The following is a 20,777-nucleotide window of genomic DNA, read 5'->3' as shown; positions in this document are numbered from 1 at the left end:
CTGTGTATATACTGGATGCAGGTCACACCTCCAAGGAAGCTTCCCCTATATCAGAGTAAGGGTTTGACTTGAGTAAGAGAGTGACTTGAGTAAGGGTGTGATTAAAGATATACCCCAAACTAATCCTGCCTCATTAACATATAAAGATTAGGATTTACAACACATAAAATGGAGGATAACTACATCAGGTCACAAAATGGAGAACAACCACACAATACTGGGAATCATGGCCTAGCCAAGTTGACACACACAGTGACTACAGCCTTCGGTATGGATTACAAAAATCCTCACAAGTGGACCAAATAAACAGCATCATGGTAAATGGAGAAAATGTTGAAGTTGTCAAGAATTTCATTTTACTTGGATCCACAATCAACACCCAAGGAAGCAGCAGTCAAGAAATCAAATGATGTATTGCATCGGGCAAATCTGCTGCAAAAGACCTCTTTAAAGTGTTAAAAAAGCAAAGATGTCCCCTTGAGGACTAAGGTGGACCTGACCTAAGTCATGGTATTTTCAATCACCTCATATGCATGCAGAAGCTGGACAATGACTAAAGAAGATTGAGGGAGAATTGATGCCTGTGAAGTATGTATTGGGGAAGAATATTGAATATACCATGGACTGCGAAAACAAATTTGTCTTGAAAGAAGTATATCCAGAATGCTCCTTAGAAGGGGGTAATGCAGACGTCGTCTTACTACTTTGGGCACGTTATCAGGAGGGACCAGTTCCTGGAGAAGGAAGCACATCCTACTTGGTAGAGGGTCAGCCAAAAAGGGGAAGACCTTCAAAGGAGATGGATTGACATAGCGGCCGCAACAATGGGCTTAAACATAGGAACGATAGTGATGGCGCAGGACCGGGCCATACGTCGTTCTGTTGTACACGGGTCGCTAGGAGTCAGAGCCGACTGCTGGACACCTAACAACGCATGCGCGGCTCGGGCTGGGCGCAGAACGCTGGGCCCCTGGGCGTAATTCAGCGTTCTTCCTTTCTTTACTCTAGTGGACGCGTAGCTGAGCCCGTGCGCAGGCGCGCTGTGGAAGGAAGCGGCCTCCCCCGCCGAATCTTGCATCTGCGTAGTTGGTGTTATTGTGACTCTACGGCCGTGGCCCCGGATGTTGTGGCTGCCGGCAGGGGATGGCTGAGCCTGAGGGGGTGGCCGCGGCCCCTGGCCCATCTTCCGGGCCGACTTTTAGGGGCCGCCGTGCTGTGTCAGGCTCCTGGGAGCGGGAGCGGGAGCAGCTGGTTGAGGCGGCGCAGCGGGCCCTGGTGGAGGTGTTGGGGCCTTACGAGCCTCTGCTGAACCGGGTGCAGGCAGCCTTGGTGTGGGAGCGGCCAGCTAGGAGCGCCCTGTGGTGCCTGGGGCTGAACGCGGCTTTCTGGTGAGAGAACTGGACGCTCGGAAACCCTCCGAGTCACGAATTCATCAGGTTTTTCTAGGGCTCTCTCTCTCGCTTTTTTTTTTTAGCTGCGCTGGCTTTTTTCTGTATCTGCCTGATTTTGCATCACCTCCTTCCACCGTAACCCGCCCCCGGGCTTCGGCACCCCAATTCTCCCCTGGACCTACCAGCTGCCTCCTCTCTTTCGCACATCTGGCAGGAGGTTCTGGTACCATCTTGAGCCGCTGGCAGTGCACGAGGGCGCCTCTTCAGTGAGGGAAAGCTGTGCCCCTGTAACACCCTGGGCTCCCTTCTCATCTCTGCTCAAGTGGGTTTGAAGAGTGTCTCCAGAGGGGTTGGTAAAGACGTGAGGAATGAGGTCTTGGAAAAATACCCGTTGGTGGGATAATAAAGCAAACTCGGGCGATCTGAATTAGCATGTTAGGTATTATCTCGCCCAGTCAAGAAAGTCTGTGAAGTCTGAGTGTCAGTCAGAGCCTCCAAAGCTGTAACTTGAAAGGAAAGTATAAGCTTTTTACAGAATAGTTGTGAAATAGTGATTGTGAGCTTTCACCCGTTTCAAAGCCATTTAAGATTGCAGTTCCTCCCTGTTCCGAGGAATTAGACATCCTTAGCTACGGTTTATAGGCAAGGAAATTAAGGATGGCTAATTGTGCGTTTTCCTGAGCTGGACAAGTGGCACTATAAATATGCTTGGACAATGTGTATGTGTGAAATGGAACTGCTGTTCCTCTCACTTGCTTGTGATCACCTGGAAGTGGACTTAGGTCTTCATTGGATCTGCCAAGCATAGTTCGAATTTGTTCATAACTGAGGAAGTATTATTGATCAAACTCAAAGGGAACTGATTGTAGGAGAGCCTCTACCTCGCTATCTTGGATAATCCTGAGACGCAATGAAGTATGTGTTTTTAGGTTTTGGTTTTTGGCTAAAATTGGCTTTTCTCTTAAAAGTCTTGCTTTTAAAACCAAAACAGTTGTTACCCTTTGCCTGAAAAGATTTTCAGTGATCTGGAGCAGAAGAAATAATTCTAAGTTCATTGACAGAAAGACAAAATGTTCCACTATGAAGTTAATCCTCTCCCAATTTGAAGGCGTCCCAGGTTAAGGGTGTCACAGAAATCTCTGGTGTTTGCCATTTTCAGGGTTTTTAGCAAATTTGACGATAAACTTTGCCTACTGCATTCTTCCCTTATTTTCTGGTAGTGCTTCTTCCTTGACTCCCAGGTGTCTCGTTCCCTCCCGTTGCTCTCTGTCAAAAACCTTTCACTGTAGCACCTCATTCAGGAGCATTTTCCAAAATGACCTTCTCGTCCTTTCCTGCCACGTCCCATCACAACCCCTAACCCCAGCCCATCTAGTCAAAACTTAGTTTCCCACAGTGAATTTGGTACTCCTAGGAAGAAAACAAGTTGGTCCTCATTAAACAAGTTGCATGAAAGTGTGGCTAGTTAATGTATAAAGACTTTATCAGGGTTTAAATGAATTTAAAACCAAGGATTTGTTAATACAAATAAATTGGTAGCATGAGTGTTGTTGCTTCACAAATGCCTGTTGCCTGAGAGAGGTTTCTGAAGCAGAATGTGGAGTTGAGGTCTGTAAGGAGCTGCTCTGACTGGGAAGCATCTTTAAAAGTTACAGCTACCTTTAATTTGCTGGCACCTGACAGTGTTTACTTAAGTTTACTACTATACTATGTTTAGAATCTCACTCAGGACCCCTTTTTGTACTCTGGGTCTTTTAAAACATTGTTGTGATTGGTCTTTATCTCTGGTATTTCCTGGTAGCTTGCCTGCTGTGTATCCAGAACACCCTCTTGTTACGTTCTGATCACACTCTAAGTAGGTGGAGAGAGAGAGAGCAAAATGAGGGTGTAACTCTTGAGACTGAGAAGAACAGTTGGGTATGCCATAGGAAGGAAACCATTTATGGAGAGAACTCATAACTGAGGAGGGTACAGAATGGCTGAGAGAGTGGTAAGGCTGCAGAGATTAGGGTAGTCTGGCATTGGAGTTCACAGAATTGTTTGTTTTGGGAAAAGAAATTCCTTGGAAGGTAGTTTGAGGTTTAAAATGAAAGTTAGAGTTCACATTCCAGTAGTGTCATATTGAATGAATACGTATGTTGACATTTCACTTAGGAATGCTGAAGAGTTAAATGCTCAGACTTAAATGCTTGGGAAGGAGAGGAGGATCAAGTCAGAAATCAAATCTGAAATATTTTGTTTTTCTTTCATTTTTTGTTTTGAATAATGTACAACATTAACTGGGGTATTTTATACATTTTGAGGTTAGAAGACTATATAAAACCAAAAAATCAAACCCGTTGCTGTCGCGTCGGTTTTGATTCATAGCAACCCTATAGGACAGAGTAGAACTGCCCCATAGGGTTTCCAAGGAGCAGCTGGTGGATTTGAACTGCCGACCTTTTGATTCGGAGCTGAGCTTTCAACCACTGCACCACCAGGGCTCCAGAGCACTAGATAGGAGTACCAAAAAAAATCTTCAGAATTCAGGTAACTTTCAATGTTCTATACTTGTGAATGTGCCTTCTTAACATCTTAAAAAAAGGAAATGATAAAAAATGGAGATAGATGTAGATACCTTGCCACTATAATATTTCAAGGCTTTCACTTTTTTTTCAGATTCCAGAGAAGGCATGATGACCAAAGCAGAGATCTTCCAGCTTAGATTGCTTCTGATTACTGAACTGTTACTATGTCAAGGATAACAACAGAGATGTCAGGTCTTCCCTTCCAATAGCTTGTATTTTCATTAGCCTCAACCTCATCTGTAAATGAGTGATTTGGGAGAATATCTGAGTCAACAAGAGTGTATTCTGACAGGATTAGAAAATAACTGGTTCCATTAACTTTTTGGTTTGTCTCATAATGTGGGAGACAAGGGGAGGGTGAAGGAACCCTGGAAATGGGTGTGAGCTCCAAGCCCACCCCATTCTATCAAGTGTATACCCTGCTGAGATCCTTTCCAGTTTTTAACATTCTATGATTCTAGGTGACCTCTGAATTGGGAATATTGATTCAGAGCAATCCACAAGCTGATTTCTCTGTTGGGCCTGCTTTTATAGTCAGTAGTCTGAGTCAGGAAACCCTGGTGGTGTAGTGATTAAGTGCTACAGCTGCTAACCAAAAGGTCAGCAGTTTGAATCCATCAGCCCCTGGTTGGAAACCCTATGGGGCAGTTCTGCTCTGTCCTATAGGGTCGCTAAGAGTTGTCGACTCAGCGACAGTGGGTTTGGTTTCTTTGGTTAGTCTGAGTTAGAAGCTCTGGTGGCACAGTGGTTAAGAGCTACTGCTGCTATCCAAAAGGTCAGCAGTTTGAATCCATCAGCTGCTGCTTGGAACCCCTATGGGGCAGTTCTGCTCTGTCCTGTAGGGTTGCTATGTGTCAGAATCGACTCAATGGCAATGGGTTTAGTCTGAGTTAACCATGTTAAAATTCTAGAGGCTATTATCAGATCTGTGTTTTCACTAATGAAAAAAAAAAAGGTGTTTATCTCCCTCACCAAAAAATAAATAAAAACTGGAAAAGTGATTAAGCATACACAGCAGTTCTGATTCAAAGGTTAGAATTTAAGTAAAAAAAAAAAAAAAAAGCAATAGGTAATGAGGAGGGCCCATGTAAGTAGAGGCATTTGTTCTTTTTTTTTTTTTTTAAAAAACTCTACATATCAAATTTCAGATTAAATCTATTGAGAAAATATTTCTGATAATAGTCTTTGGAGGTTTCTTTTTGTTGCTTTTGGTAGCCAGGAAAACTCCCAAGTATGAATTTGCCTCTTTCGCCTTCAGTTTTTAGCAGTCCTAATTGTAAGATTGGGTGCTTTCTTAATTTCTCACGGTAGGTCATTAGCAACTAGCTGGTTTTGTTTCTGGTTTTGTACAAGCAACAACTATGGCAACGTGATGCAGGTTGGGTTAATTTTATCCTTCTAATTTACCAGTGGCTGGCTCATTAACAAGAAGCTCCGATGGCACAGTGGTTAAAGTGCTTGGCTGCTAACCAAAAGATTGGCGGTTCGAACTCACCAGCCGCTCACTGGGGGGAAGCTGTGGCAGTCTACTTTCATAAAGATTACAGCCTTGGAAACCCAATGGGGTGGTTCTCCTCTGCCCTGTAGGATCACCATAAGTCAGAATTGACTCGATGGCAGTGGGTTTTTAGGTTTGGCTCATTTACCAGACAGTTCTGTACAATAACGGGCTTTCTGTCCCTATAGGATAGAATTCTTGTTCTGAAGCGTCACAGAGACAAACTTACTCTGTAATAACAAAGGAATCAGACATAGTATCTTCTTTGATTAAAAATAGACATGTGGTCATTACTTTGTTCATGATTATGGCAAACTCTAATTTACATGTACAAATAGGATTGATGATACAGTTATCTTTAAAATGGTTATAGTTGGTCCTGAAATTTTTTATGATCTTTCTGGATACTAGATTGATATTGCAAGGGAAATCTTATTTACACTGATAAGTTAATTGCATTTTAGCCCCTGACAAAGGGGACGGACAGTTTACAAAATGAAAATATACAAAATAATCAATCAGTGGATATATAAAATTTCACTCTCACTAGTAATAAACAAAAATCAAATGTAAATGGCAGTGAGTTACAAATTTCTGCTTATTAAATTTTAAAAACAATAATATGTAGTTCTGGGAGAGATGGGAAAATTGAATTTTTCTCTACTGCCGATAGGATCATAAATTGGGCAGCCTTTCTGGAGAGCAGTTTGGCAACATACATTAAGATACTTAAATAGTTAATACCTACCCAGGGGTTGAAGGGAATGTGGAGTGATTACTAATAAGTATGGATCTCTTTTTGAAGTGGTGAAAATGTTTTAAAATTAAGTAGTGGTGATGGTTGCACAAGTCTGTAAATATACTGAAGATGACTGATTTAGATATTTTTAAAGGGTTAGTTTTATGCTATGTGCATTATATCTGAACAAAGCTTAAAAAATAAAGTCAATAACTCTTTGGCCCTGTAATTCCATTTACAGCAGGTAATCATAGGAAAGGACAGAGATGTATGCTCAGTGATGTGTATTTAAGCTTTGCTTTATTAAATTTTTTTTTTTTTAGTACATGAAGAATTGCAAACATTTTAAAAGTCCAATTAGGGAAAGGTTTAAAATATTAATTGTATATATGTATGGTGCAATCATTTTAAAATTTTTTGATGTTTTTCTGGTCTATGTATTAAGTGAAGAAGGAGGTTTCTAAACCATATACTTCCATGGTGCCTATTACAGTATGTGAATTAAAAAAAAAAATACCCCGTTCATTTTTTGGTTTATGTGTATGGATGATGGGTCATTTTTAAAACTTATTATAGAAGTTTAAAACGTGCACATAAGTAGACAGAGAAATATGTGCCATCATGTATCTGGCTTTAAAAAATTCCAACTCATGCCGAATTTTGTTTCTTCTAAACCCCAACTCTTTTTCCACCTCCTCCTTTATTATTTTATGGCAAATTCTGGATGTACAATCATTTAATCTGTAAATATTTCAATATATTATTTCTGAAAAATGCTTTGTAAAAATACATCACTGCCATTTTCACATGTAAAAAATTAATGATCCCAGTCAGTGTTCAAATTTCCAATTTTCTCAAATACTATGTTTTTAGTTTATTTGGGTCAGGATCCAACTGAAGTCCGCATTTTGCAACTGATGGCTCTGCTTTTTAAACATCTGTTTTGCTCTGCAGGTTCCCTTTCCATCTTTTCCCCCCTCGCAATTTATTTGTTGAAGAAACCAGTTTGTCCTGTGAAGTTTCCCACAGACTGGATTTTGCTGATTGCATCCCGTGGTTTAACATGTTCCCCTATACTCTGTTTCCTGTAAATTGGTAGTTGGGTCTAGAGGCTTGGTCAGAGTCAGGTTAAAAAGAATTTTTTTTTTTTGCAAGACTATTTCATAAATTAAAAAAAGAAAAAGAACCGTTGTTGTGGAGTCAATTCTTATTCATGGTGACCCCATTTGTTTCAGAGTAAAATCGCACGTATGGTTTTCAGTGGCTCTGACCTTTTGGAAGTAGATTGCCAGGCTTTTCTTTCAAGGTGCCTCTGGGTGGATTTGAACTGCCAACCTTGCATCTGAGTGCTGAACCCTTTGCACCACTTAGGAACTTCATTTCATAGATAGTTGTATACTGATGTCATTTCAATTTTCATCTTTAATTGCTATTCACATTTTCTAAACTTTCTCTAATAAACATGCTTACCTTTAGAAATCAGAAGGAAAAAAAAAAGATTATTAAGAGAAAAAAGTAGATCCTGAGCTTACTATGGGTAGGAGGAGTACTGGGCTCTGACAGTGCCCAAATTTAATAATTCACGTGTACATAAGCAGAGTTGACTGTGCTTGTAAAGTTGTTTTTGCTCAGTTGGAAAATTCTCTTGCTGATTATGGTTGCTGAAAAAGGTTTTGCACGTTGTCTTATCAGACTTCTACATTGTTACATCTGCTTGTGTGTTTCTTGGCTTGGATGAGTAGATATTGCAGGAGTAAACTAATCTAGAGGAATCCTCCCTTATTTTTCTTCTATTCTTTACTTATACTAATCTCTAAAGTACTTTATCTTCAGTTATGTCTTATCCTTGCACATAGTTGCAGCAGAGTTTTGTTTTGTTTTTTTACAGGTGGGCTTCCAGATTACTTCCATAAAATGACAAGTATGGTGTGACTTTCGTGTATCCAGAACACACCAATTGAAATCCCTTTTTTATTTAGGAATTTAGTATTGAGAGCTGGAAGGAAAAGAGGAGGACACATTTATCTGTCTTCTTTTATATTTGATAAATTCCTGAGGGAACATTAGTATTAATTGCTTAGTTACCTTGGAGGTGTCAACTCTAGTGCTTTGAGGTGATCTTGCCATTAATTAAGTTTTTATCTATTTGGAAGAAGCTGTTTTCCTAAGAAATGCTATTTTGTACCATATACAGAAAAACTTCTTCCTTTGACGCTCCTGTAACAGCTTGTTCAAGAAAAGGATACTAAACAGTACTCACTTATATCTGAGCCTAAAATTGATTTATGTGCCAGGATAATCTTGCTCTAGAAAATGCTCAGTTTTAGCCTTCGTGACTTAGAAAATACATCCTTCTTAAAACTTTACTGGCTCAGCTTCATCTGTAAGATGAAATCCCAATACTGAGTCTCCTAAAAAGCCCTTCCTGAACTGACTCCTGCTGCTCTCCCCATCTGCACTCCCTGCTTCTGTTCTTTATGTTTCAGTTCTATCGAACTGCAGGTAGTTCCTTAAATATATCAAGGTAACTTCCTTTTCTTCCTGTCTGAATGTCCTCTCCTTCTTCTCCTCACCCTTTTGTCCTGTGTTCTTACCATTATCTTTCAAATCCCAGTTCAGGTGTCCTTTTCTTTGTTATTACCACCTTCTCATATTGTAAATACACACACACATAAATAAATACATTTGAGAGTAAGGTTCTTGTCTTATGCTTTTCTGAAACTGGGCCACCTACCACAAGGCCTCTGCATATAATAGCTGTTCAGTAAATATTTGTTGAATTGAGCTGAGGCATAGTTTTTGAGCACTGAGAGTTTTAGTCCAGGTCTTGGAGGAACAGTATTTTTATTGCCGCTATTTTTGGAAGACCACCCTTTCTGCGGAGATCCTAATACGCTTTCCCTCCCTCAGGTTTATATTTGTGCTAGTAATCATGCTTTGGGAAGGGGAGATTGCAGACCGTCTGGATCACCTCCCTAGAGAGCCCTTTCAGGTACTCTGGAGAAAACCGCAGTTGCACCTCTTGCTGCGGCTGGGACATGGATGGAAGCAGCAGCTCCAGGGAGCAAGATACTCCAGAGCCGTTATCCTCGGCCTTGTTAAATTTGCTTGTTTGTATGGACGAAGAACTGGCTTTAGAGAGAAGATTAATGGCCTGGGGGAGCTCCAGAGGTTTACTTCTGTTATGCTGCTTTCATTCTTTAATCTCATATATAATTACAGTTTCCTTAAGTGGTGGCGTGGAAAAATTGGAATATGGATGTCACTGGTGACTGCATTTCTGAGTTCTTGTTTCCCCCCATCCCTCATCCTTTGTCTTGTTTACAAAATGTTATTTTAAAAATTTGTACAATTAACATGAATTCAGAGTCCCTCTGCTAAACCCTGTGCGTGTGTATGTATTCATATATACACACAGATACTAAATATTCTTTTAATGTAGTAGGGATTATACTTAGTGTTGTTGTTCAGTGATTACATCAAATCATCAGATTAAGTGTTGAGTTGAGAAGCGGTCATTCCAGAGTTATCATTTATAATCAACCCTCCATCATCCTTACCCTCTTTTGAGCAGTTCTAAAAGGATCTCTAGTTGAGCTGAACGCGCTCTAATGTAGCTGTGTCAGTTTGTTGCCATACACTAAGGTCTAATTTTGTAGAAGGATGTTTGCTTTCATCATAACAACTTATCAAGGATGAGTTTCTCCAAAATCATAGAATCACAGGCTTTAAAGTTGGAAGAGTTTAAGAGGTTACTTAGTTTAGTCCTCTGCCTTTACAAAAGCAGATTCTTCTCTCTGCCCCACAGGTAAAATAGCTGAGGTCTGGAAAGGTTAAGGCATTTCCCCAAGGTGATATAACTAGTGTCAGAACCAAAAAACTAGAACTCCAGTCTGTCTTACACAGGGCCTGTAGTACATGTATGGTCTTTTTTGAAATTAGCTTAATTACATAATAATTTTTCTTCTCTTTCCGTTCTCTGTAGGTTCTTTGCACTGACATCTCTTCGTCTTGTGTTTTTGCTTGCATTCAGCTTGATGATTATTGTGTGTATAGATCAATGGAAGAACAAAATCTGGCCTGAAATAACAGGTGAGCTTGGTAGCATTTAGAATGATCTGAAATGGCCTTGTTTGTAATTTTTACTTTGAGTTTTGGGGGCTTTCGAGGGGATGTGTGGAGGTGGGGAACATCTTTTGATGTCTCAATTATTTGCTTTTGTAGACACTTGAAGGCCTTGCAGTTTCTTAGAGCTGGATTCCACACTTCCCATTATTACTCAGCTCAAGAAATCTGCATGTACCAGCTCCATTATTCTTACCTCTGAATTGACCTAGGCATAAGGACCTCAAACTTGTTTGATTTTTATAACTCTCTTCGTTGAATTATATATACTTTTATAAAGTATTACATCTACTGAGACAGTACCAGTTTACCTCTTAAGAATTTTTAAAAATTGCCTGTGTGCAAAGCATTAAGCTAAATGTTATGACTTATATAAAGTACTCTAAGATATGGTTCTTTTTCTCAAAGATAATACATTGTTTCTGGGTGATAATACCTAAACATATGAAAAGTCGAATGACAGTCACAGAACAATACCAGAGATGTCACAGTGCAGTATGTGATCAGTATATTTGTCATGTATCTGGGGCTCTACCACAAGCATTGCAGGTGGAGAGAAAAGTGTGAGTTTTCCTAGAGGGGCCTGTAGCTTGATTAGGCTAAGGAACCAGAAGCTGCAGAGCCTCGTCTGTGAGCAGAGAACTGATCATTTTGACTCAAGTGAAGAGTTCATTAAAGGGAGTGCTAGGAAATAAAACTGAAAATATGTTGGAATTAGATTTTTATAAGGCTTTAAAGTTAGGGTAAGAAGTACAGACTTTATATTATAGGTAATGGGTGGTCACTGAAGATTTTTTAAAAATTAGAGCCAGATGCTGAGATGATAATTTAAGGATTAACATCGCATCATTTTGTGGGACCACATGGAGGAGCAAAAAGGGGAAGGAGGAAGTCCTGTCAGGAGACTATGGCAGTGTATATGTGAGAAATAGAGAAATTTCCTGAAAATAAATGATAGCTGGTTTGAAAAGCTGTGAGAAAGGAAGATATAACAAGACTGATGAATAGTTGGATGTGGGGTTAGAAGAATAACGAATAAAAGCTGACTTTCAGATTTCCAAGCTAGGATAGTGGGAGAATGGCATTACAATTAGCAAGTATAGGCAAAGTCAGACAGGGGAGTTGATTCGGGTAGAGATGAAAGAGGAAAATTGATGTAGGTTTTATACATGTTAATTTTGAAGTGTTGGTAGGATATTGAAACCAGAGTTTACAGCTTTTAAATGGATTCCTATCCTTTTTTGCACAGGGATTTCAAGGAATCATATAGTCTGCCAGCCTGTCTTGTGGCTGGTAAATGTCAAAAGACTTCACATCATTCAGGGTAGATAACGGGTCTCTTTAAAAGAGCAGGCAGATTCCTGGGGTTCAAGTAGTTACCTTGGTAGCCCGGTACACATTGACATGTATGAGCAGCCCAGATGTACTCAAGAGGTGGGATGAACCATTTTCCTTCTTGTACACTTTGGCTTTCAGCTGAAATGATTAGAAGGAGGAGAGTGGTCCATTCAGATACCTCCCTAGAGAAATGAGCAGGCATAAGCCATCATTCCCTTGTCTACAGCTCCCTAACTCTTGCAGTATAATGCGGTGTCTCCTCTGTATTGGCTACTACTGTTTTCTTTTCCCCAAACCTATTAAAACTTGAGTCGTCAGACCAACAGCCTAACATTTTCATGTTTAGTTTTCCCTACCAACTAATGCTGGTGTTTGTTTTAATATTGTAGTGCCAAGACCCGACGCGTTAGACAATGAGAGGTATGGAACACTAATTAAATCCCTTTTTGTTGCTTAAATGGTTCTTTTGTTGTAATATGTTGGTTACGTTGTTAACCCCATGTTCTGGACACACAGTGTAAGCTGTGAACTTTAGGCCTCGCCTATTCCACATAATCATTTCAACAAATCCTAAAGTTCAGGCATCTGTATGTTGAGATGGCTGTTGTCCTTTGATCTTTACGAGAGAAGTTTCTGAAGAAGAAGCCTCATAACTTGACATGCCAGGGCAGTGTGAAAACTTAGAGGCAACTAACTTCATTTGTTTCCTGGCTTTAATACCAGGTCATTTAGTGTTTTCTGTGACCTCCGGCTATTTAAAGTTCCTGGTCAGAAAACACATTGGTTCCTGGCATTAGCAAGCCAAAGACTCCTCTGTGTCTTACAGCTCCCGCATTCATTTCTCAGCTCATTCACCCTGTATATTTAATTCAAGAAATTTTTCTCTGCTCTGGTTGATTTTGGTTTTGTTTTATTTATTTTCTCTCTGAGGGGCACACCCACCGCTGCCTCCTCCCCCTCAGCAGCAGTGGTGTCCGACTGTGCTTTACTTTTATCCCTGGATTGTAATCACAGTGAATTACAATGGTCCCAGTACAGGGAAGAAGATGTTTCTAAGCACAAAGGGCCTCAGTGCTGGTGGCAGGTTTACACATGTGGATTAGGGTGCTTGCTCATTGGGTGGAGTTGTCAGAACAAGTTTGCCCTTCTAGTCCCTAAATTCAAGTTTCAACCTGGTGAGCCAAGAAGAAAGTCATGCTTCACCTCCAAAGGACCTGGAACGCCCCAGTCCCCTATTTAAACCCAGAAGCATTAGCTGCCTACGCAGCAAGATGGGGGGCCCTCAGCACCCTCCTTTCACAGCTCCCCCTTCTCTCTCCCGTAGCTGGGGCTTTGTGCACCCTCGGTTGCTCAGCGTGCCCGAGCTCTGCCACCATGTAGCTGAAGTCTGGGTTAGTGGGACCATTTTCATAAGGAATCTTTTGCTTTTCAAAAAGCAAAACCCAGGCAAGGTAAGACTCTTCCCTTTTTCACTTTCATCTCTAGCCTCTCAGTTTAGTTCATGCTAGACTGAAACAGCTCCTTTATTACATATCCTCATTCTAGAAAGAAAAGGCTGCAGTCTTTATAGAGACAAAAGGAAGTGGTAGGAGGGGGCTTCTGACCAGCCACTAGGACTAAGGCAAGGGCTTGATGACTCATTGTTTGGTGTGCTTGCCACTCGATGTGGCCATCTTCCTGCCCCAAGATGGAAAAAAAAGCCTGCTTGTGTGCATTGTGTCATATTGAACATGTGGTAGGTTGCTGGTTTATTTTTATTTTTACTTTGCCTTTAACAAAAACCAGCACCTGCTTTTGGAGAGAATTTTTGGCTAAGTCCTATTCAAACCAATTTCTCGGCATGAAAGGTGAAGCCTTATGTGGTTAGCCACATAAAAGGAGTTTGAATAGAAATGGACCTTCTTCTTTCCCCTGAAACAGAATCAACATTGGATGTGAAGTGGCTACATCTGTCATTCTGACATGTCCACACTTGACTTGTAAATCATAAAGAATCATTTCCATCAGATCTCCACCTATCCCCCATCCCCACCCCAGATCTGTCTCATGTGGCAGAAACTTAATACTATTTCCTGACTCCCCCAGTTCTGCTTGCTGAGCTGTGGGATTCTGACCTCACTGGCCATCTTGGGCCGCTACATCCCTGGGCTCCTGTTGTCCTACTTAATGCGTAAGTACGGCGTATACTCCGCCTAAGACCTGTACCCTCCCCATGGCCTTTCCAGCCACAGCTAGCTCTGGGGCTAGGGAGAGGGCTTTGAGATTTTGGTTCTCCAGGAAATGACCTTTTTATAATATTTGTATGACCTGTTTAATGGCATGAAATATCTTTCTTCTTACCTGGCCCAGGCTTCACATGTACAAAGTCCTTTTCTTACCAAGTTGGTAATGAGGGTCCACTAGCATATGCTGTACTGGCAACTAAAAAGGACTGACAGTCCCTATCTGAGGAGGGAATTTTTAGAGTCAGCGTATTATATAACAACAGAACGTAACTCTTAGGGGATCCTCTGCTAGGTTCTGTTTTCCTCTGGAGCACTCTCTTCCCCCCCGAAGCACATTTTTATAAGTTTAGTTACTTCCTGTTGGCATATGCACTGCTAAGCTGGGGCTGGAAGAACTGAGTAGCAGCGATGTATCAGGACCTCACATGATTCCTTGTGTAGTTTCTGAGGCATTTTTACCATTTGGCTTCATTAATGGGTCAGTGACACCCATTTGCAGCTGACTATACTGCCTGGGTTTGTTCTCGGCCTGTCAGCAGCTTATCCTGCCTGCCTCTGCATCGCAGAGCCCCGTACTAGGGCCTCTGGGTGGCTGCAGAAGTCCCTGCCCTCACAAACCCCCCAGCATAGCAGGGAAGACTGGGGAAGCAGAATTAAGCAGAGAGCTTACAACCAAGTGTCCAAGTCCTAAGGAGACACAACAAAGGGACAGTTAGGATTGCTTCATGCAACCCCTTCTCCATTTTGCCACTATTTCCACCTCCTCTCAGTTGTCACTGTCATGATGTGGCCTCTTGCTGTGTATCACCGACTATGGGATCGAGTGTATGTGCGGCTAAAGCCAGCTCTGCAGCGGCTGGACTTCAGTGTCCGTGGCTACATGATGTCCAGGCAGAGAGAAAGACAATGTAAGTGCCATGGGAAGGCTGACTTCCACTTGGGTAAGTTGGGGAAGAGAAGGAGAAGGTGTATGTCTAACATAGTGGGTAGGTCCTCGAAAGTAGAAGTGGGGTGGGAGTGGGGGGGTTGTAGGTGAAAGTGATACTCTATTCCAGGGAAACCTATGTAGGTGTACCAATTTTTCCTGTTTGGAATTCTACTCTTTGACTTGAAGCAAATATGAGAAAAGTTGTCCAAGTCAAATAAAAGGCAGATAGTAAAGACTCCCTAGTGCCAGCTGCTATGTCTGAAGCACTTTCCATGCGCCCAGCACTGAACTGGCTGCTCTACATAGTCTTATTTAACGTTTACAGAAGCGTGAGAAGTGGGTGGTGTTATCTGCTTTTTACAGTTGAGGAAATTGAGGCTTACATAGTAAATGGCAGAGTTTCTAAGCCTGGCCTCTTCTCACTACTGAAAACTGCTTTCCGAAGGTGATTAGAAACTGCTAGCTCAGAGAGCAGAATTGTCCTTGGCTGAGAGCAATCCAGCACATGAAGGGCAGTGGTGCGAACTTTTTCCTCTCTTCTGTGGTCTTATCAGGTTGGGTGTTTCATTAAGCCCTGGCCTTCAGAGAGATCTGCATGTGGTCACCAAGACCCAGCTTCCCCTGGGTCAGCCAGCTGAATAGTATCAGCCCTCCAAAGCCTGATTTAACCAAGGTGGGGCATCTCCCTGTGCCCTCCCTGTGATAGTGTGTACTTACACATTGACATTGGGGCTGCCTTTAGCAGATCCTGAGAGTTGTTGGCAAGCCTGGTAGTTGATCATTTGACCAGAACAAAATGTGTGGGGGTTGGTGGAGGGAGGGATGTTAGAAGAGAGATCTTTCTCTCCTATGTTATCACCCCATTTTGGCACTTAGGCTCAGCAATCCCAGCCACCCTCAGGCATTGTTGTTATGTAGGCTTAGGCCATATTGAGAGTGGTTCTTCCTTTTATGTCCTAGTTTTTTGATGTTCACAGGGAGCCCCCCCCCCCACCCCCGAAAGGTGTCACTGTCTTCTGCTCTTTCCACATAGTGCGCCGCAGAGCTCTACACCCGGAACATGCCATGGACAACCACAGTGACAGCGAGGAGGAACTTGCTGCCTTCTGTCCTCAGGTATCTTGGGTCGGGGAGCTGCTTTACCGGCCAGCTTTCTTTAGCTCCCTGTGAACCATCTGGCACTTACATTTTGGTAGAACCAGGTTTCAAGCTCATGATAGGCTCTCCAAGCCTCTAGACAGACACCCTTTGGCTCTAAGAGCAGTAACAGGGAGAGAAGCTAGTGTTAAATTGGAACTTTGTACCTAGATCTTAATCTGAGCGCGGTGACCATCAGATTCTTTCCCATGCCTCCTTTTAACCCCAACATAATGGTAGAACCTTTGGAGCTGGTATGATCATCTTGTAAAAAACCCAGGTCAACCTTAGGTCTGGACAGTGTGTGGATCCTCCTGGCCACCTGAGGAAAGTATTCTCTGGACCATTTATTTGCTTGAAAAAGTGGCTAGTTGATTCCCAAGACTGCTTTCCTTCCTGTGCTCCAGGAAGGATGAATAAGGGTGTTTCCTTAGGGGAGCAGCTTAAAAGGGGTCAAGATTTTTTTTTTTTCTTATTGTGCTTTAGATAAAGGTTTTCACAACAAATTAGTTTCTCATTCAACAATTAATACATATATTGTTTTGTGATATTGGTTACCAACCCCATGACATTTCAACACTCCTCAACTGTGGGTTCCCCATTACCAGCTCTCCTGTCCTCTCCTGCCTTCTCTTCCTTGCCCCTGGGCTAGTGTGCCCATTTAGTCTCATCGTTTTACAGGCCTGTCTAATCTTTGGCTGAAGGGTGAACTTCAGGAGTGACTTCAATACTGAGTTAAAAGGGTGTTCGGGGACCATACTCTTGGGGTTTCTCCAATCTCTGTCAGACCAGTAAGTCTGGTCTTGTGAGTTAGAATTTTGTTCTACACTTTTTTCCAGCTCTGTCCGAGCCCCTGTATTGTGATCCCTGTCAGAGAAGTCGGTGGCAGTAGCTGGGCACCATCTAGTTGGGCTGGACTCAGTCTGGTGGAGGTTGTGGTAGTTGTGGTCCATAAGGCCTTTGGACCAGTCTTCCAAAGGGGTCAAGGTTTTGACTGAAGTCCCCATGCCCACCTGGTTACACTGATGGTCTGGGGGCAGCCTTTAGGACCAGCTGTATTAGTAAAGCTGTACCTGGGGACTGCACCTGGTTCCGAATGACATCATCTCCTCAGGCTTGTCGGTCTTCTCTTTTCCTAAGCTGGATGATTCTACTGTTGCCAGGGAATTGGCCATCACAGACTCTGAGCACTCGGATGCAGAGGTCTCCTGTACAGACAACGGCACATTCAATCTTTCCAGGGGCCAGACACCTCTAACAGAAGGCTCTGAAGGTGAGGGACCTTGGACCTGAGTTGATAATGGATCTGGCTGTTGCCTCTCTGCGTCCCCAGGCTGGTGAACGGGATACTGGTGCCCCTGCTTGTCCTGTTTTCTGAGCTGTGGATCAGGTGGCGGAGTAGCCTTAGTGGAGCGACTACAGCCAGGGTGGCACTGCTGTTTTCCTTGAAGCCCTCAGTCCTTAATAGCCTGGTGTTCTCACCTCACAGGTAGCATAGTGGAGGAAGGGAGGGGAGTTCTCTGGCCAGTAAAGATCACAGCCATCTGTAAATGGAGGGGAAAAGCTGACCAGTCCTACAGGGTTTGCTTCACCCAGAGAAATCTGTAGTGGGGAAAACATGGTTATGTGGGGCTGAGTCTTTGTTCGGCTGGGGCACAGCTGCCCTGTCTCAGACATTTCTATATTCTCCCAGACCTAGATGGTCACAGTGATCCAGAGGAATCCTTTGCCAGAGACCTTCCAGACTTCCCTTCCATTAACGTGGATCATCCTGGCCTTGATGACGAAGACGACACCAGCATTGGGATGCCCAGCTTGATGTACCGTTCCCCACCAGGGGCCGAGGAGCCCCAGGCCCCTCCTGCCAGTCACGATGAGGCTGCACTGCCGGGGCTTCTGCTCGGGGCCCTGCCTGCAGGATCCAACCTCACCAGCAACCTTGCCAGCCTGGTGTCCCAGGGCATGATCCAGCTGGCCCTGTCAGGGGCCTCCCAGCCAGGCCCCTCAGGCCCTGCTCCCCGAAGAGCAACAAGAGGCTTCCTCCGGGCCCCCAGTTCAGACCTGGACACAGATGCTGAGGGGGATGACTTTGAACTTCTTGACCAGTCGGAGCTGAATCAGCTGGACCCTGCCAGTTCCAGGAGCCACTGAGGCAGAAACTCCTTTTGGGGGGGCACTGTGGTTTAGGTGTTTTTCCTCACCCCGTCCCATTTTAGGTGAAGGGGCAAGGGAAGAACCCAGGTCCCGTCCCCTGAATTATATTTGTACGCTGAGTGGCCTGGCTGATGCTCAGAGGCCTGCTTAGAGAGGATACTCCCCTGCTACCAGCTGGACACTGTGTGAGCTCGGTCACTGACCTGAGAGTGTGGTCCCCAAGGGAGGCCTTTCTCCAACAGGGTAGTACTTCTGGGGAACAAAGTAGTCAGGGGTATTGGTTCCCCTTTGAGGGGTGCTACTGTTTCCTTCCAGGTATGGGTGCTTGGGGGCCCTCACTGAGAGAAGAGCCCATTCCTTCCTTCCTTCCGTTCATCACCTTCCTAGAGCCTCCAAAGTCAGGCAGCAGCTGGAAGAGTTACATTGTCATTCTCTTCTGTGAAATCATGATTTGGTTTGGGTTTTTTCCTAAGCAAGCTTGTCCTTTGGTTCTGCACAGGAGGCCTGCCACTCCCCCGCCTCTTCAGCCCATCCTCATTTCTGGAGGCCTGACCTCCAGTCCTCCAGAATAATGCTTGTGAAACTTAAATGTGAACACGATGGGGGGACGGGCCTCTTCTGCATCCCCTTGGGCCGTGGGGGTCAGTAGGCCAGGAGGGTCAAGGAGTGCTTCTTCACCTTCTGGTCTCATGGAAGCCCCTGGAGCTGCCTGCTTGTCTTTGGTGCTGTTAACCCCTGGCTCCATCTGACCATCAGCCTGAGCAATGAGCAAAGCAATACCATACCCATTTCTCTGTTCCTGCTCCTTCCCCTGCTCCTCCTGTGGAGAAGTAATAACTCCGTGGAGGACGACAGAGTAGCACTTTACAAATGGCCCAGTGGCATTCATACCAGGAGCCACCAGTTCTCTTGCACCAGCTGTTCTTACTCTACTGCTTTTATTTTCAGCTGCTTCCTGTCTTGGCAGGGCCTCCTTTAAGGATGAGCCCAGTTGGCAAAAATGTGTCTATAATCAGCAGAGACCCCTCCAAGGGGCGTCTGTCCTGCTGCTCCTAGTAAAATCATGTGAGACAAAACCCAGAAAAGCTAATTCTAAGTCTGTGCCAGCCCACAGCCTTCTGGCTCCCAATCAGAGCTCAAGCCAAACTCTTCTTTCCTCTTTCCTGCTGCATTAACCCTTTGCCAATCCTCAGGGACCATTCCCCCAGCACCCCCATACCTGGGTGAGGGATGTTGGACAGAGCCCATTTTCATGTGCTGCAAGTGGGGGTGTGCAAACATGTTTGCTCTTGGTTGCTGGAAGGGTACAGAGGCCAGAAAATGAAAATAGTTAACAGAACGGAGAAGTAGGTGCCTGTTACGCAGTTGCTTGCCTTTGTGTGAAGGGTAGGGGTAACGGCACCCCCTGGTTTAGGGTTCTTAAACATACTTGGGGCACCTCTCAGAGCCCAGATGTCTTACAGGTGGGCTCTGATGTGGAAAAAATGGGAGGTGTGAGAAAGGAATGGGATTTTGTGTGCATGAGTGTGTGTAGCTTCGGGCCTTGGGAATTGTGAAGAGGAGGGGAGGAAAGCAAGGAGAACAAAATCTGTGGGAGCTGTTTCTCATACCTGGGGGATCCTGCTCTGAATCTCCTTAGTCCTCCACTGTGAATTGGGGACAGGTGGGCAGGCGGGCGGGCGAGTGCTGGGGAATAAATCTTGTATGAGAACCAGGCTTTAAGAGACTTAGTATTGAATGGTGTCCTACCCTTGAGAAGTCTTGTATTAATCTGAGATCTGGTTAATTTGAAGAGGTGACAGCCTCAGAAGAGAGAAGCACGTGCCCGTCCCTGTTTTTCCTGTGAGACTTAACAGTCACCATAGTATGAGGCCACTTCGCTTCCCCCGGAGAGCGCAGCATGAGAGGAACCTAGGCTGCAGTTCCCTCATTTCTAATTCTTAATAATACTGTCTCCTAAACGTGAGAAGTACATTTTAGGCGCTAGTGAGATTTTAGGTAGCATAAGGCTTTAAAAAGCACCGCGCTCCTCCTCCACTGGATTAAGCTGCAGGGACAGCTGCTCTTCGGCCTTCAGCTGACCTCAGAAACTAGAAATACTTATTTCAGGCTCTGTCCCACTGGCCACTGTGGGCAGGAGTGGAAAGCACCTGGCAGGTGCTGTCGTGAGCTTGACCAGACCCACAGGAAGCTTCTCTACAGTCTTTGCGGCTTAGGAATAGCCCCCTCCAAGCGAACCGAACCTTGGTGTTCGAACCACAGCGTGTGTTGAGCACCCCCTGTGGGTGAAGCTCCGTAACGGGCACGGACTGTGTAACGCTCTTCCTCTGGCGCTGACGCTATTAAAGTTTTCACAACCACCCCCTTATTGTTTCTGTTTTACAAATAATGAAACTGACGAAAACGGCACTGGACACGTCGCTGTGAGTAATCAGCCCTGTGACCTTAAGCAAGCTGCTTGTCCACTGCGGGAGTAGATCCCTTAAGTTTCCGTTCAAACACTGGGCCTAGCTCAAGGACACGAGTACGCGACTCAACCGGGGCTCGAAACTTCAGGCCGCTCTTCACCGCAGCCTTCCTGCCGGCGGGGAAGAAGGCAGAAGGTCGAAGCCGTGCAGCCCACCCGGCCCGCAGCCGCCCGGAGGCTGGAGGTCGGGCCCCAACCCCCGAGCTCC

General features: G+C 44.1%; 1 protein-coding gene across 1 annotated transcript; it reads left to right on the top strand.

The window, feature by feature from the left end:
* Positions 1 to 1,020: 1,020 nt before the first annotated feature.
* RETREG3 (reticulophagy regulator family member 3) lies at positions 1,021 to 19,773 on the top strand. The gene is made up of 9 exons (XM_049859589.1): positions 1,021 to 1,388; positions 10,181 to 10,287; positions 12,048 to 12,078; positions 12,983 to 13,109; positions 13,744 to 13,828; positions 14,654 to 14,791; positions 15,845 to 15,927; positions 17,089 to 17,221; positions 17,642 to 19,773. Exons 1-9 carry the CDS (start codon positions 1,144 to 1,146, stop codon positions 18,097 to 18,099), a joined length of 1,407 nt encoding a protein of 468 aa, XP_049715546.1. The 5' UTR covers positions 1,021 to 1,143; the 3' UTR covers positions 18,100 to 19,773.
* The last annotated feature ends 1,004 nt before the right edge of the window (positions 19,774 to 20,777 follow it).

The sequence above is a fragment of the Elephas maximus genome, chromosome 19 (assembly GCF_024166365.1).
Source record: "Elephas maximus indicus isolate mEleMax1 chromosome 19, mEleMax1 primary haplotype, whole genome shotgun sequence".
Lineage (NCBI taxonomy): Eukaryota > Metazoa > Chordata > Mammalia > Proboscidea > Elephantidae > Elephas > Elephas maximus.
This window is presented reverse-complemented; position numbering and strand designations above follow the sequence as displayed.

Bases quoted from the DNA above. Each gene is read 5' to 3' on its own strand.
- RETREG3 (XM_049859589.1), top strand. From the start codon at position 1,144: ATGGCTGAGCCTGAGGGGGTGGCCGCGGCCCCTGGCCCATCTTCCGGG. The intron at 12,079-12,982 runs GTATGGAACACT...TCTCTCCCGTAG, and splicing joins GACGCGTTAGACAATGAGAG to CTGGGGCTTTGTGCACCCTC. The intron at 15,928-17,088 runs GTATCTTGGGTC...TCTTTTCCTAAG, and splicing joins TTGCTGCCTTCTGTCCTCAG to CTGGATGATTCTACTGTTGC.